At 39.1% G+C, this 17,711-nt stretch overlaps 1 protein-coding gene across 7 annotated transcripts in view; it reads left to right on the top strand.

The window, feature by feature from the left end:
* The window catches only part of MAEA (macrophage erythroblast attacher, E3 ubiquitin ligase), a 48,593-nt gene that overhangs the window by 6,437 nt on the left and 24,445 nt on the right, over positions 1-17,711 (top strand). For 4 of the 7 annotated variants that reach the window (XM_050973590.1, XM_030239177.2, XM_030239174.2 and 1 more), the window contains exons 2-3: positions 11,328-11,510; positions 14,986-15,189. In XM_050973590.1, the coding sequence (XP_050829547.1) occupies positions 11,403-11,510; positions 14,986-15,189 (312 nt within the window). In that variant the 5' untranslated portion in view covers positions 11,328-11,402. Of the gene's footprint in view, positions 1-1,402; positions 1,501-2,947; positions 3,087-11,327; positions 11,511-14,985; positions 15,190-17,711 lie in introns of those variants that run through there. The other 3 variants (XM_050973589.1, XM_030239175.2, XM_030239176.2) reach the window with 2 other exon arrangements.

Raw genomic sequence — 17,711 nt, 5'->3', positions numbered from 1 at the left:
GTTAGTATTTCTATTAAAAGAAGAAAAACAAAGACATTTCTTTTGAGGTGTAAGTCCAGGGTGGCAGCTATAAACAACTGCCTTGAAAAGGACTGGCCTCTGATGTCCTCAGGGTAGTTCTAGACAGGGCTCTAAAATGGCTGTCAACTTCCTTTTATATGGATGTAAAACAATTTTCTGTAACTGTAAAATCACTTTGTAAAGCACTTAATTTTCTTGTAGGAAGCCTTGTTCAAAAGTTGATAATGTATTCAGAAATAAGTTACTTGCAGTTCGTGTAACAGGATAATATTGTGAAGGAGTGTGATTGCTTCTGTTGACTAAGTATGTGTGTAGCAGATGGATGGCCCAAGAATTTTTGCTGTTCATTCTCTCCTGTATTGAAGTAGCAGCTTTGAATAATATAATGATGGTTTCTTTTGAGACACAGCTGCTCTGGAAAACACAGTACTGTCTTCCCGAGTTGCAAAACTGACTTCTTTGTAACTAAAGGCAAGCTACTAGGCTTTATCCTTCCAAAACATGGAAAGAACTGTTTTTTAATAATCCAGATTACTTCCAACTGCTTTTAAGTTTATGGAATTTCTTTGTTTGGCTCTATATCTCTTCAAGATTTTATTTTAATGCTTTTATCTAATTAACCTAAATCTTGTCGTATTTTAAGCCATCTATTCCTCAAATACACTACTACTCTTTTAACTTTATTTTCCTTTTCTGATTTTGCCTAGAACAAGGAAAAACTATTACTATTTTGAGGAATTGATAAGAGCTCACTGAAGAGGTGTTGATATCATTTACATTTTGGATAAGTCCAGTGACAAATAACGATATAGTGATGCTGACTCTGGTCTGAAGTAATCCAAGAATTGTTGAGGAAAAAATGAACTATACCAAAATACAGAATTTCAGTAATTCTGCAGGGAAGTTCTTAATTGTTACTTCTTTGAGGAAAAATTTTCAGTAGTGTATTGTACCTTGCCTCATTTTTCTTTTGCATCATATATAGTAGATGTCCTCTACTTTTCTGTTTTGTTGAAGCGGTGAGCATGGTGTTACAATTTAGTCTCAAGAAAACATGAGACTGAATGCTTGAAGGTGTTCTTTGCGGGGTTTAGTTTTTCTCTTAACACTGTTTACTAAAACTCTTCAGGAGATGCTTAATTTTTCTTACATGTTCCTTTATTTCCTTGTTTTTCTTGCTTGAAGTGGTGCTAAGTTGTCTTTGCTTCTAGTTTTCTGAAAGGCAGTTTCATCACTACACTACTCTCTTGCTTGCCCCAGCTGTCTGGCCAGCCTAAATTGAATGTAGGGGCATTTGAAAAAAATCTTACTTATATCTCAAAGTCTTCAACAGAATTGTCTTGGAGACTGTAGATTCATACAAATCTCTGGTGCTTTTCAGGTGTTATAGGCTAACACAGTTGAGGAGAGGAAGCACAGCATTTTTGTGACCCTTGAAAGGAGAGCATAGTTCTGTAATGGTTCCCCCCACCTAATCGGGTAGGACTCTTTTTATTTTATATTTCTTGAAACTCTTTTTTTTTCTTCCACCTAGTTTTGTGACTTCATGTACTTGATAAGATTTTTACAAATCCATTTTTAATTCCCTCCTGCTCACAACTGAGTTAATTTGAAAAGATACACAATGTAGGTCTTTATGTTTTAAAAAAAATCACATTTTATGTGGGAAGGAGTTACTTTCAGCCAAGATACTTTAACACTAAGGATGCACACAGAGATGTGTCAAGTCAGGATATATAGTTAAAAGTTCCCTCTGTAGGAATTTGTAGCAGTTAGACTCAATTAACTACTTTATGTCAAATACAGAAAGAAAATGGATGTTCTTTACACAATTGCAAGCCTGTGTAAACTATGCTTGTTTCTGTTGTCTATACTGTTCTCTATGAAAATGAGTTTCTAAAAACTTTGAAAATTCCTGTTAACAGGAGTCTGGAGAATAGTTAATGTTCTTATATAAACAAATACTTCTTCCTTCAATTTCTTCCTTCAATTGACTTTTTTGAAGTCTCACTTTATATTTCCCAATTACCAAATGGTAGCTATACAAACTGTTTCTTACTTTTTTCTGCTGCATCTGAACTAGTTTCATCCATACAGTTACTGTGGACTAGAAACATTTTGAATAATCTTGTGATCTGAAAGTGATTGTGTTTTAGTTTCCATTTTTATTTGGAGCTCCTTAGGGTTGACTCTCCATAAGTAAAGAAGAAATTTGGCCAGTGTTGTAGTGTGTGACCAGACGTGCTGAAAGTCTAATGTAAGGCTAATGATTTGGAGAAGAATAAAAACTTACATTTTTTTCAAAACTTCAGTCATGAAAGAAATTTGTAATTCAGTCTTTCAGTATTGGTCTGTACCAGTTAGAAAAACTTGTGGGCAGCATCGTGGTGGTTTTTGGATTTTTGCACCATGGCCATTAGACTTTGGCCTAATACCCAACACCTCCAAAAGAGGAGAAATGCAGCACATAACACTTGTTATAAAAAGCTTTTTTCTTTTGGGAGAAATCCCTTTTTCCCAAAAGAAAAGGGATGTGTTGAGTGCTCCTCTTAATCCTCTCATAAATGCTGAAGTAGTTTGAGGGTTTTTTTGGATAGCTGTGGAAGAAAGACAATGTAGAAGACTGTTTCCGTGCTTCTACTTAAAGTAAAATTTTAGTGAGATTTTTTAATATATATAATTGATTTTTCCCTTCCAGCCAATGACTTATTGATGCAGAAATAGTATCCTGACTAATCCAGTATGGAATAATGTGCATCAATTAATGTGACATTTAAAAAATGCATTCCATATAAAGCTATTGGAGTTGTTTTTAAAAAACTGAAGTAGGTAGTGAGGTGGTCTTGGTTGATAGTTTATTTATATTACTGAATGTTTTTTGGAGATAAGCCTTACCAGGAACTCTTGCAAGAAAGACTCAAGTCCTTATGCAGATAAGGAACTGGGCAAGATAAAAAACAAACATCAAGATTTAGTTGCCAGCTTCACTGATGGAGGAAGATTGGTGTTAGGATTCTGCTGGCGTCGTGGTGATATTCAGCTGTTTGAACAGCCTGAAAGAAAATGTAAGTGCTGAAATGAAGCAGTTTCCTTGATGATACTAAGATAATTGAGATATTACAGATGTAGCCAAAGTGTGAACCATTAGAGGAAAAAATAGTGAAGGACTGAATGGGTGTTAAAATATATAAAATTCAGTATAGAGAAGTGCAGTGTGATACAGTTTTTAGGTATGGTGGAAAGAAAATGAATCCAAGTCTTATATATATGTGTAATAACTGAGTTGGAAATTATCATCATTGGGCAGTAGGATCTCAGGCCTAATAGTGAATCTTTTGTGTGAGGGGCCAGATTAATGTTAACAAACACAGGACAGAAGTGTTGGGAAAGGGAAGAATGGAGAACTCAATACACAGCAGTTAAAATCCATGGTTTTTTCTTCTCTCAAGTAGTATGAGTTACTCTTATTTTCTCCCTTCTCTCATCCTGAGAAAGGGTTTAGTAGAACTGGAAAATGACTACAGAAAAGTGAAAATGATTAGAGAGATGGAATGTCTGTCTTCAAGGATTGGTTCAAAGAGTCTCTCCGATCTCAAGATATGTGAGAAGTATGTAGGAGAAGGAGAGGGTTCCCTTTCTTGCTTCCAAAACAAGAACAAAAGGGCTTCAAGTCAGTTGAAGTCACTTGAAAAGTTAAAACCAAAGAGTATTTCTTCATATAGTTGTGAGCCTATGAAATATCTCACAACAGGATGTTGCAGTGCTAAAACTCAGGTCAACAGCAACAAGAGTTCATGAGTGAGAAACACCCTGTGGTGTTTCTACTATTAAGTTCCCATCTCTGGCTCAAGAAGTCCAGTGAGACTTTGGGATTAGTAACTTTGTTCTTGCCTTTTTTCAAGTGCCATCCTCTTTCTGGATATCATCAGAGAAAAGATAGTGACAGAGAGGGGATTTTTGGTCTTATCTGGTATGGTCATTCAGATCTTCATATGGAAATGTATTTGATGTCTAAGTTAGCAAAGATGAATTCATTAAATTAAGGTAGGAGAGTACTTCTGCAGACAGTGTTAAATTCAGGCTTCTGCTCGAACCTTGGCTAACTTCAAAGCTAATCTGAGTTGCTCAGAGTTCTGCCAAGTTCTGAAAGTTTTTGAGGGTGGAGATTCCGTCACCTTTCTGGGCTGCTGTTCCAGTGCTTACCAAGTCTTCAGATTGAAATATTTTTTTATGTCCAGCTGGAATTTTCTTTAGTGACAGTTTTCAACTCAGCCTCCTTCCTTTTTGCTCTGTAACTCCGGAAGGTCTGGCTGGCTCTTATCTGTGACCTTCACCTTTCAGTGGTAGAAAGCTTTTATCAGATTGTGCCAGTTCCAGCTCCCTGTAGCCTTTCCTTCTGCAAGGAAACAAGCCTGCCCCTCTCAACTTCTCTTTTTTAATCCTCCAACCAGCTCACTGTCATGGTGGCAGCCTTCTGGACTCTCTCCAGGTTGTCAGCATCTCTTTTTTAGTGGGAGGAGGGGAGTGACCTGAAAACCAGACTCAGTATTCCACATGAGTCTGCATGAGTGCTGAGCATAAACAATCACTCCTCTCAACCCACTGCCTTTAGTCTTGCTAATGCAGCCTGGGATGGGGTTAACCTTTATTGCCATGAGGGCCTGTTACTGATTCACATCCCACCTGCTGTCCATCAGGACCTCTGCATCTTTTCTTGCAGTGGTAGTCCTTGCCAGTTATTCCACAACCAGTGCTAAAGGCTGGAGTTGTTTTGTGCTAGATATTGGGCCCTGTTGTTTGCCTTGATTATGTTTCATAAAGTTCTTGGTATATTTCTCCAGTATGTCATTTTTTCTGAATGGCAGCTCTGACACCCATTTATCAAGCCCTCCACCAGTTTGCCCTCTGTGAGCTTTCTGTGTTCTATAGTGCAGATGGTTGAAGATGGCATGTTTGTTGGAGTTGATAACATTCCTGGGGAGAGAAGCAGTACTTGTAATTGGCCACCAGGAAGCTTTGGAACCACAGACCATTATTCTTAGAGCCTGACTAGTCAGTCCCTAACCCATCTTGTGTTCAGCCATTGAGTCCAAGTCTCCCATTTGGCCACAAGTGAGACAATGTCAGAAACCTCACTGCTATTGGCTTGAAGGGCTGCCAGTGTGCTCCTGCCATTCAAAGACAGTCAGTTCATCTGAAAGCAAACAATGTTGTCAACCTTGATTTGCATATGACAAGTCTTGTTGTTCCTAGTCACCTTTATAAGATTGGAAATGGTTGGGGGGTTTTGGTTTTGTTCTTTTTTTTTCTGTAACTTTCACGAGAATTGAGATGAGGCAGACCAGCCTGTAGTTTTTGTGATCTTCCAGGCTCTCTTTTTTAGAGTAGAGGCACTAAACTTGCTCTTTTCAGTCATGGACAACTTTTCTTGTTCACTGTGATATTCCAGCAATGATAGCAGGTTTGCAGTGTCATCCAAGAGCTCTCTCCTTTCCTCCCTTCTGCTCCTATGTACTTGTGTATCTTCATCTTGCTTTGGACTTCTTACATGAGGGAATAGTACCTCTCTCCCCAGACTCAGTTGCTCATACATCATGAGGAAGGCTTAGGAGAAGACCTTACCAGTAAAGACAGAGAAGGCATTTAGAAGTGAGTAGTTGGGTCACAAACTCAATTCTGTGGATGCTTTTTCACCTTCTTTAAGCTGCTGGTGTCTGCAAGGCCCTGGTAATTGCAATTAATTATTTGAAGTCTAGTTGAATCAAGTGGTTGTATATGCTGGCTGTGATGGTAATGAGAGCTGCATTTCTAGCTGTAACTCAGAAGGCTTTTGTGGCTGGACAAATACAACGCCTCTGCAAAGAAGATCTCTTCATAGTTCATGTTTGTTTTGTTATGTTGTGCTCTATCCCAAGCAGGGAGCCCTTCAGCAGTGTCTGTATTCAATTTGTTTTCCAACCCTAGGTGCTCAGTGAGTGACTGTGTCTGTTGTAGAAGCTGCAAGTGTGCAAGAGGCTGAAACTTTGCCACATTCTGGAAATGGCATGCAGCTACTTAATGGAATTCAAGGTGCTACAATGAGCATAAGTCCAGTCTCGATGTCTGACTTCCAACAGCTAAATGCCATTGAGCTTTTTAAGCTTTGATCACTATAATTAATAAACTTCTATGAGGAGAAAATGGTCTGCATTCTCTTCTCCCTTTTCAAATTGTTAAAGGCTGTATAGATGGTAGGCTCTCATCACAGGTTTTCTAAAGGCGTTTTTCTTTAAGTCTGTAGAGATAAGCAAGAGCTGAGGTGGGAGTGTTTCTGTATAGTCAGCAGCAGTTTCTATATATTTATGGAGAGAGTACAAAGTGTGCACATGTTCATACATTCAGAAAAACCTTAAGAGAAGAAAAATGAATCTCAGTAAAGTCTTGATAATGAGTGTAAAAGCAATATGCATTGTAGGACACTGTGAAAGGATTAGCTGGTTTAGAATCATAGAAGGGTTAAGGGAACTTGGAGATAATTTAATTCCAGCCTCCTTGCCATGTTCATTAGACCAGGTTGCTGAAAGCCCCATCTAACCTGGCCTTGAACACTTCCAGGGATGGGTCATCCATAGCTTCTCTGGATAACCTGTGCCAGGGCCTTACCGCCCTCACAGCAGAGAATTTATCCCTCATATCTAATCAAACCCTGCCTCTGCCATTTTGAAGCCATTCCCCCTTGTCCTGTCACTCCATGCCCTTGTGAAAAGTCCCTCTCCAGATCTCTTGTAGCCCCATTAGGTACTGGAAGGTGCCATAAAGTCTTCCCAGAGCCTTCTGTTCTCCAGGCAAAACACCCCCAGCTGTCTCAGCCTGTCCCCACAGCAGAGGGGCTCCAGCCCTCTGATCACCTTTGTGACCTCCTCTGGACTTGCTCCAGCAGGTTCTGATCCTTCTTGTGTTGGCGGCCCAGAGCTGGGTGCAGCATTGCAGGTGGGGCTTCAGAAGAGGAGAGTAGAGGGGCAAGATTGCCTCCCTTCACCAGCTGCTCACACTTGTTTTGATGCACTCCTGTATGCAGTTGGCTTCAAGTTATATTTCTTTAAATATTTATTTGCAGGCTGATAATTAACACTTGAGAAGTGTGTACAGTTTGCAAAACATCAGGTTACAACATATGCAAGCATTTAATACTGGCTGGGTTTTTTTCTATTTTTAATGTATTTTCAAAAAACTCAAGAAAATTGAATCAATAAGTGAATGGCTTGCTGAAAAAATTATTTTTATGAAAATATATTTAAATTCACTCAGCTTAAGGGTATTTCAAGTTACATTTGGTATGGCTTTTGAAAAGAAAGATTGCCTAGAGTTGCCCAATTGGAATAGTTTTAGCCACTTCATGATTTGAGAGCTCTGCCTTGCTTCAGTACCTTATTTGCATTCATGGGCAGGAAGAGGACTGTGTTTGGGCTGAAGGCCAGCTAGTAAACTTCACAGCTGAGTTCCCAAGTGTACACTTAAAAACTCCCCCTGACATCCTTGGCTCGGCAGTTTTCTACTCCTTGCTCTCAACTAAGTGATCAACATGTAGCTCTCCTGGCAGTCCTTCCTCCTCTTCCACCAGTTCAAGCTTGTACACCCAGAACAATCCTCTTCTAAGTCTTGTCTCCACAGCTAGAGGTTGTTGGAGCATGTTCTGGGACAGCACACTGCTTTTTTGGCTTTCTGAAAACAGTGTGAAGTAACTTCTGAAATGAAGAAAATATTTGGATCAGATTAATCAGTTGTCTCTGCTTTTTTGTTAGTGTTTAGCACCTGGAAACAGTCACGCTACAGTTGCAGAAGCCACCAGCCAAGCAGACTTTCCTTCACATCACAACAAAATTCTGATCTTGGAAAAACTTGTGTTACTGGAATTTTACCCCTTGTGTAGGTTGATCTAATTTCAGTCAAATTCCTTTTCACTAGGTTTAAGTTTGACCTGGTTTAATGCATGCTTAGGTTGAATAATGTGTCTGCAGCTGTGGAAGATGGTGAACAAAAGGAGCAGAATCTGTTTAGTGCCCCTGGATTTAAATGTGCTGCCCACTAATATTTTACAACTCTCCTTTGTATCCTCTTGTATGCTCACCATATGAGCCAACTGGGTGTGGCTTTTCAAGCTCTAACGAGTAGGACAAGTTGGTATTGTGCTTATACAGAACACTTTCTGGTCAGTACTTGCTGCTTTATTTCAAATTTTCTAGTAGCTGATTTATTCTTTTTTCCTTCAGGTAATGCTTCCCTAGGCTGAATTCTGTAGGTCTCTCTTGTCTCTAAATAATGATGTGTAATCCAGGTTTGGTCACAGAATGGTACTGGCAGGAAAGATTCCAAGTCTCTAATAGGTTTATGGAAATTAATGAGATATAAATCTTGCATCTGTCTCTTAGTTTGAAAACTTTGGTGCTCACAGTGTTCCAGCCATTTTCAGATGGTACCTGAGAATCAAGTGAACTGTAATTAAAAATTTTTAAATTGCATTGTCCAGAACGCTTTCTTATATGTTCTCCTTTCATTAACTTTCATTATTGGTGGAAAGAAATGCTTCTCTTGGTACAGTGCCTGTAACTTGTGAAGGGTTCTGCAGTAAAGCAAGCCAATGTTGGATCTTTTGGCACTTTGGAGCTGGAGGAATAATAAAAGAACCAGTGGATAAAGATGCAAATTCAAGATAGAATCCTGCTTTGTAAGAAATGTAGTTCTAAATTTTGGCATTCATGGATTCTGTCTCTCTAAAGTAAGTGTAAAATCTGTACCTAGATATGATTCAGAAATATTCTCATGAAAACTGCTGGCTCTATAATAAGAAACAAGTGCCTGTGCAAATTATGAAAATCTCTGGTAAAGGGTATTTACTGTCAGCTCCAGTTATGCAAATAATTTCATTGTACCTTTAATATCCCTTGTTATGACACACTAAATTATGTTTCTCAATATGTTTACTTTTATTTACTTTCAGAATATATAGTGGAAACATTTCAACTCAGTCTCTTCCACAGAAGATACTCAGATTGTTTTTATGGTAGGGGAAAAAATTAAGAGAAGATTCCAAAACCTATTGCACCTAGACATTCTAAATGATATGTAGTGTTACCAGCTGAAATTGAAAGTTGAATTGTTCTAAATGTCATATGAACACGAACTGTGCCAGAACTCTGCATGCTGAAGAGACAGCACAGGAAATGGGTGCTGTTACTGCTCTTGAGTGCAGATAAGGAACTAAGGAAAAGGGAGATTAAACACAGACTTTTTTTCCCAACTGACTAGATCTGTGTCCAGCTGACTGCTCAAAATTTAACAAAAGCATTTTCTGTACTAAAAAAGGTACCTCAAATTAATAGTAGCTTATGAAATTCTTTATTGATGCAGATTTTCAGTGTGGCATGGAAAGCTGATTAGCAAAATACTTGCAGAAATATTTTTTGGTGAACAGTAAGAAAGATGCAGTGGGGCAAAAAGAAGGGAAGAAGTTGTCTTAATGCTGTCTGGCATCAGGTCTTAGAGTTGGAAATAAGTTTCCATGTTCAAAAACATGAGATGTCAAAATAATGGCCTCCTAGAACATCCATTTTATCAGTGGGTCTTTAAAATATTTCATTTTTTGTGTGTAAATGGAAAAAAGAAAAGGGTTGGAGGTGGAAGGTTGTTACATAGGCAGCTAAGTCGGTGTTGAAGCCTAATATTTGTCATGGTTTATGTGGCTTGAGTTTTCGCTGGGTGTACTGCTGGGATTTTAGAGCAAAATGTATAAGGAAAATAATTGTTTTGGCTTGGTGCCTACTGTGATAGTCTTGTCCTGTCATTTGTTTGGGTCTTAGTTTGAGATACCAGGAACCATTTAATAGATCATTTCAGTCTTGAGAAGAGGAACCCTTTCATATCTTATCAGGATTATCCTGTCTTTTATTACTACTATAAAGAAGCACAACCTCTTGTAGGTAATGCAAAGCCTTGGAAAGCAAATGCTTTTGCTTACCTTCCTTCCTCTGGACCAAACTGTTCTCTGATGGGGAATTGCTGTGGGGCTGTAGGAACCTCTCGGCTAATAGAGCCCAGAAGGGGTGTGGCCTCTGGGGATACTTCCTTGCATGCAGATAATTAGAAGGAGGAAAACTGAGCCCTTGATATAATTGATTAAAAGTTATATGCTTGAAGGATTTGTAATCAAACATATACGTGATATGTACCAAACAGAGCACTGATTTGTGCTTCCTGTTTTACCTTTAACATGGATAATCTGATTGCTATCTAAATTATGCCTTTGATTAATGGAAAAGCAATCAAGATTATCATAACTACCTGAAAGAACTTCTCATGGACTTTTTAAAGATTAAAGATATGGCTGAATTAAGTGTATAGCACTGAAATGTTTTTAAAAATTCCTGTTTCTGTGAAGTAATAGAACTTCTTGTCTAAATTGCTTTTGCTGCCGCTGTAGTGGAAGCGTCTTAACACTTCCCAAATCATTCCCCAAGCTGTAGACAGCTCCCATCCATGTGTCCCTAATGGCCATTAGTAGCAGTTTTGATTCAACTGTTCCACAAAGGTGTGGGACAAGTAGGACAGGAGACCTCCAAGACTGCCAAATCTCTTAACTCAGGAATGGAGCATTAGAAAAAATTAACCAGTTTAGTAATACATTGTAGGCTTTTATCACTGAAAGAAAATTTTATGGGTTTATCTTGGCATTCCTTATAGTCCTTGTATGTACAAAGTATATACTACTTTTTAAAAGTAGTCTTTCATGGGTAGAGGTATGTAGGAGACTTGTTGAATTTCCTGAATAATTGTTGGTCTAGTATGTATAAATTTTTCAGTAGCCAGTATGCATTATACATACATTTTCTCTTTCTTAATGAATTAGTGAAGGGAAGAAATGTAAAATTAGAAAGTCAGGGTCTAAAGGGTGATCTCTTAGTTGTGATTTAATTTGTAGCTTTCTTTTCATATGTACAAATTTGTCTTCATATTCTGTTGTCCCTGGATTGTTTCCGTCAGTGCTTCCTACAGCCAAAGCAGGATAGGTGAACATGGTATCAGACAAGAAACTGCAGCATTTTTCCTCTTGTTTTTTTCATAATCTTTGAAGTGTGAGCTCCTTGCTGAGAGAACTTAAATAAGGGTTTTACTATGGGAACTCAAGTTCAATCAATGACCTCTAGTCCTCTGGAACCAATGTGCTCTTTGGGCTGCATTAGATGAAGTCATCAGTCTAAGCTCTAGAGCTCTAGCTCTAGACCTGACTTTTTAAATACAGAAATTCTAATGACTTGCTATTTCTGCTTTAGGTGCCATACGAAACACTGAACAAACGATTTCGAGCCGCCCAGAAGAACATTGATCGGGAGACCAGCCACGTGACCATGGTGGTGGCGGAGCTGGAGAAGACGCTGAGCAGTTGTCCCGCTGTGGACTCCGTTGTCAGTCTCCTGGATGGAGTCGTTGAAAAGCTCAGCGTTCTGAAACGCAAGGTGAGTGCTGTTCTACCTTCAGTGCAGTGCTCTTTGCTTGGATTTTCTTTTCAAGATACTTTTCAGAGCATTACTGGTTCTTTAAAAGTCTTGGAACGCACAGTGAAACTTTGCTTCACTGTACTTAAGAAACACAACTTGGTGGTCCCTGTCTAAGCATAACAAACTTCTGTTGAGATGTAAAACTAATATATATTTGTAATCCTGAAAAGGACTTCCTTTACTAACAGAAAAGAAATAGTAGCAAAATGAATTGGTTTGTACCAATTCCTGCTTGTCTAATGGAAAGGTTTGTGTAATGGAATTAATTGATCACTGGAATAGCAAAACAGGTAGAAGATGAAGCTGAAAAACGGAAAACCCCCAGTGCAGGAATAGTTGTATGCAGTGTTGAGAATTCTCAGCAGAAGAAAGTGCAAGTTGTCCTGGATTGTTACTTGAAATTTTTTTATAAACACTCAACTTGGAATTTGAAAGATTCCTAGGGAATATTAAGAACCTTTTAAACAAAATTTGGCAGGATAACCTGCTTCTGGCTGTTAAGCTTGAACAAAATACAACCAGCCTTTCATGTCTTTACCACATCTTTCTTAGAAAAAGATGTATATGTTCTCAGAAGAAGTATAAGCCATCCTTATTTTGGATGGGAATATTACTCATCCCTAGAGTCATCAGAACACTTACTTGAAACAAGTCTTGCAGAAAAATGGAAATAGCTCTGTCGCCTGACTTGAGAGCAGTGCTTCTCCAAAAATAAATAAATGAAACATAGAAGCAGAGTCATTTTATTGAAACTTAAATGAAATAACCAACAGATATAAATCTTGTGACAGTACTATGTGAAGCATCAAAATACCTTGGAGGTTTGCAACATGAAAATAACGCTGTCATTTGTGTTGATTTGGGGTTTTCTGCTTGAACAAGTTGGCTAGGTGTTGAAAAGCTGTTCTGCAAAAGACTTGATAAATTAATTGCTCTTTTCATCCTTGGATTGTGAGCCTTAAAGAGGTCTTAAAGGATATGTTTTCTTCACTTCTCTGTTACTTACAGAAAAATAGGAGCTATTTCTGAAAGAGGTGTTGTATGTTGCTGGTAGGTGTGCAGTAATGATGTGGAGGAGTAAAAGTTATTTACTTGTTAAAGCTTTGCTGACTGTGGGGGTGTGTCTGAAGGCATTACTGAGTGTTTTGGGTGCAAAGCTCCGTTTTAGATTAATTGCTCATTTGTTTCTGACTGCCTGAAAGACTCTGGGGAATCTTATAGCTACTCAGAAAGAACAAAAGGCCAAAAAAAATTATTTAACAGTAAAAGTCCTCTGAAATACAAAGGTCTTGTTTCTGCTCCAAACCCTCAACTCCCAGCTGTCTTCTCTGTAATCTCTACCCCGAGCAAAATGATTGTTTTCTTTAGAGCCTTTAGACCCATGTGGGATCTCTGTTTCCTCCTGTGTTTAGACATGGATCTCATGAACTGTTGAGATGGCCATAATAGAATTGGATGGTTCCTTTATTTAACACCTTACTCACTCTTGAAAGAGAGCTTTAAAACTCAGCAGGTTTCTTAGGTTCTGAAAACGATCCTAGGGAAACCTAGGCCTTTGTGTTTTCCCTTTTGTATCCTGTTTAATATGCTTGTTCCCTCAAGTTCTGTTAACATCCAGCAGGGCAAGTCCAGATAGACTTGCTTCAGAGGGTTTTGAAAAGAATCTGTAGCCTTTCTGAATGTCCTAGAAGGATCAAAAAAACAGCAAGAGCTGTATAGGTCCAGATACAAAGCCATATCAGAAGAGTTCTTTGGAAGCAGAAGGGGTCTAACCTTTGTGCCTGGCTACCTTAAGTTCTTAGTTGTATTCAGAATCTTTCTCAAGGTTGCCTTCACGTCTGATAATACTGCAGATATCTAAAAAGTGAAACTGTATTTTGTCTTGAGTTAGTATTTGCCTGCTGAATAGGAAGAGACCCAGTTTATAACTCAATCAAAATACTTGTCTCCAAACTATGTTACAAAATAAAGCTCAAGTCAGCAGCACAAATCACTCCAACTTCAGTAATAAAAGTAACTTATGCTACAGATGTTTACATGGATGTTGAGAGACTCTTGTATAGTGACTAGTGTTTTAGATACTTGAATTTGGTTTCAAGGGCCAGATCAGAGGTCAGGCTTAATTGCGGGGTGGGGTGGGGGGGGAATAATCTCAGTGAGCTTTCCTGGAAAGTTTTCTCTCATTTCACTTTGCTTTTCAAATGCTGATCCTTCCAGAAGTCTGTCTATGGGCAGGCATGGTAAATGCAATTAGAGCTAACCTGTGCTTCCAGAGCTGGAGCTGTACCATATATGATACTTTAGTTTGAGTTCTGGAAAGGTCGCTGTGTCAGCATGGAGTGCAGATTGGGCTGCCAAAAGCCTGCCAGGTTCTGCCTGTGCCTCCCAGCTGCCAGAGCTGTGCAGTCATTCAAACACAAGCCAGAAAGTTTAAAGTCACCACAGGGCAGCCTAACTTGCAATTGCATCACCAGTGATATATTGCAGATGGGAAAGGTACTAACCATCCTCTGCTGGTTTGCCTTTACCTTAGCAGGCACATAAAAGTTCTGCCAGCTTTGTGGAGTTCTGTAAGCTGACCTGGCCCAGAGTTGTCACATGCTGTGTACTGAGTCAGCTGGCTTGGAATGATGGTTCTAAGGTTGAAGGAAAGCAACTGAGCTGAGTGTTTTGGTTTTAATTAAAAATATTGTGGCAATACCTTGGGGGACTGGTGTGTGTTGTTTTGTTGGGTATGCCAATATGTTGGTTTAAAATCATCAATCTAGTTCCTCTGGACAAATGTGTTTTCCTAAGTAAAGCTCCTTAACAAGAGATGCACGTTCCCACAGTAGCAGGGTTATATAAAATAATACCAGTTTAACAAAACTGATGATTTTGAAAAACTGCTTTTAGATCCTTGAATTATAGGCGCCAAGAGGCCAACCATTTGTGTAATTTCCATTATTGCATGACTGATTAAAATGGCTCCAGTGTATTAGAAGTAATGTGGGTTTACTCTGCATTGCTCCTGAGTAGAACTAATCCAGCAGAACAGCTGCTGGAGGAAGAAGCCATACATAGGTTAGAGGTGGAAATTTTGCTTTTCACCTTTTTGAATCACATGACTGCAAACCTTTACAAAGCTCTTTGCAGGCTATTACAGCAGTTGCTGCCATGGTTGATACATTTCTGGTTTTCTGCAAATTAAGCAGAAAAATGTATCTATTCATAATGTCAAACAGATCAAAACTTACTTCTGTGCAAGAATATCTCAGAACAGAACCAGCCATGCAGAAGCTTATGCACTGCCATAGGAAATATTTCTAAACAAAAGAGACACTACTGGGAGTAGCTGTATAACATATAAAGAATGTTTACAAACAATTACTGTGTTTTGCTTTAAAAGGAGATTGAACACATGCAGCTCTTACTGTTAGCTTTTACCTTTCAGGCCGTGGAGTCAATCCAGGCTGAAGATGAGAGTGCGAAGCTCTGCAAGCGCAGGATTGAGCACCTGAAGGAGCACAGCAGTGACCAGCCGGCTGCTGCCAACATGTGGAAGAAGAAGCGCATGGATCGCATGATGGTGGAACATCTCCTGCGCTGTGGCTACTACAACACAGCTGTAAAACTGGCCAGACAAAGTGGGATCGAGGTGGGGGCCACTGTGGACTAACTTGCTCACAAAATGGTAGTAAAGAGGAAGTTGAAAAATGAGAACAAGCTGGTTTAGCCTTGTAGCTGTTATTGTTATGTATTGGTGTGCCTTCCTGGCTAATGTTTGTCTGTTAATCTTTTTAGGCTTGAGTTTGTTCTCCTTACTTGGTAAAAATTGTGTTTTAATGTATTAAATAAGTTGAAATTGAAGGCATCATTTTTAGTCACAAATTAAATGCTTTTAGATAAATACCTTTCTCTGTTCAAACTCAGATTAATTCTCAAATATCATACAAAATTTCTTGTTAGAGGCCTTTAGGCTGCTGATTAAGCAGGTGGTGGAGCTTCCCATCTGTCTAGCCCCACTCAGCTGATATGTGTAGGTGACCAGACTGAGCAGAACAACATTTGCTGATTGCAGGAACAACTGTTCTATTGTATCATCCTACTGTTTAATGTGCTGAGAGGAAGGCTGGCTTTTACTCGGGAAAAGAAATTTTGATACAATTTGGGTTTTCTAGTAGCCATTATATCTTGCATGATCCTAAGAACATTTTGTTGCTTTGCTTGTTTCACCATTTTCTGAGTGTTGCTTTCCTTTTCACAGGTTAGCTAGTTGGTTTTGCTTGGGCTCACAGTAGGTTATGAAGTGTTTACAGTTTGTGTACTTTAGTGTAGCTACTTTATGCAGACCAATGAATCGTGACTGTGGTCCTCTGACAACCATGAGGACACGAAAACTGATTTTTTATGAATTTGCTTTTTGTCTAGAGAAGTAATGTTTTGCAGATTTTAGGTAGCCTTTGCTATTTGATCCTGAGTGATCCTTGAAACTTCTTCTAATATTCCTGATTCCAGAAGGTATGCAACTCTTCTAGTTAAAATCTTACTTTTATAAAGATGCTGAAAGTTGAATTCTCTTACATGGCTTATGTACTTTGCCTTTCTTAGGTGGAATAGTTGAACACATCTCTCTCATTTTGTTGGAGAAAAAGTTTGTGTTTTTGTTTTTTTTTTTTTTTTACTGATGTCAAATTAGAGCATTTGTATTTGTTCTTTGTCGTGTAACAGGGACCTATTTGTCATGTGTCCCTTATTCCTTGGCTGCTTTACTGTCTAATCCTGTTCAGCCAACAGCAATTTCAGTAAATGCCAAATAGGAAATAGCATGTAGAGGCTGAATAGAAGTGAGAGGGGAAGTGGGTTACAAAGTATTAATAGGAAATAGTCCTGGAAAAATCAACTGAAGAGGCTGTTGTGCCTCACTAGTGAAATAGCCTGTGCATGTGAGTCAGAAATACCCAAGGCAATTAGCTGGGATAACTGCGGCTTGACTGGTCAGCAGCTCTCCCACTTCTGGTAGATGTTTCCCTCAGTTTTGAGCAGGAGCTCATCTCTGCTGAATCATCATGTTACTGTAGCTACTAGGTCTGCTGAAAAAGCATTATGGAAATATTTTCACTTTCCTAGCAAGCTCTATTGTGCCTGATTAAGTAATGCTCAGCTTTGGTTTGGACATGAGTGTGGAAGTCTTCATGTCATACTGCAAGACCCTGTGGTAAAAGCATCATTCTTAAAGCTTTTCATTCTGTTTGTTGAATAGAAAATTTTATGCAAGTTTTAAATAAGATTATTTACCTTCTGCCTGCAAGCCTAACTCTTTTAATTTGCATAACATCAGATAATAACACAAAACACAGTTGCATGTTGAATGCACTGAGGCCTTTTTTCTTCTAGTTCACTCAAATTATGCATTTTAGTCAGCGTTACGGTTTGTTTTGGCTTTATAAAGATAAGGCTTCCCTCAGTTTCCCTGCTTTGCACTTGGTCTGACTGTATGGCAATCTTCTTTGTGAACAGCTTTTGCAGAGTATGATACTGGGACCTGTTTGTTACACAGAAATTGTGGTTTTGTTGGTTTAGTAAGACAGCAGCTTTGTTTCTTTTTGTTCCTTTCTTGCTAAAGGATGCGAGCATTGAAATGTTCTCTAATGCTTACTAATGTAACTTTGCTCTAGAGATTACAAAATACCACGTTATTCTCTCATCCCAAGTAATCTTTGTTTACTGTGGTCTCACCTGGCATTTTGATTCATGTCCCCACCACCACTCTTGTCTTGATTTTGTTACCACTGGGTAGACATTATGCCCTAAGTAAGAACCTGAAAAAAAGTACTGTTTTTGTTCAGCCAGAGGTGAGGCTGGTGGACAAGGTAAGCATGGCCCACCGATGTACTCTTGTGGCAAAGACAATTCAACAGCACTCTGGGTTGCACTGGAATAGGCGGCAGCAGCAGAAGGGAGATCATCCAGCCTCTCTACTCAACACTGGTCACACCCAGCTGGAGTGCTGTACCCAGAACTGGGCCCCCAGCAGACTCAGGGACTTGTGGAGTCTCCCTGTACTTGGATGGAAAGATCCCAAGTAACCTGTTAAGAGGTGATGCTGCTTTGAGCAGGGACACTACTCAAGTTCCAGAGGTCTGAATCTCAGCCATTCTGTGATTCTGTTCCTCTGAT

The sequence above is a fragment of the Serinus canaria genome, chromosome 4 (genome assembly GCF_022539315.1).
Source record: "Serinus canaria isolate serCan28SL12 chromosome 4, serCan2020, whole genome shotgun sequence".
NCBI lineage: Eukaryota > Metazoa > Chordata > Aves > Passeriformes > Fringillidae > Serinus > Serinus canaria.
Note: the sequence above shows the minus strand (reverse complement) of the source record. Positions and strands in the feature narration are given on the sequence as shown.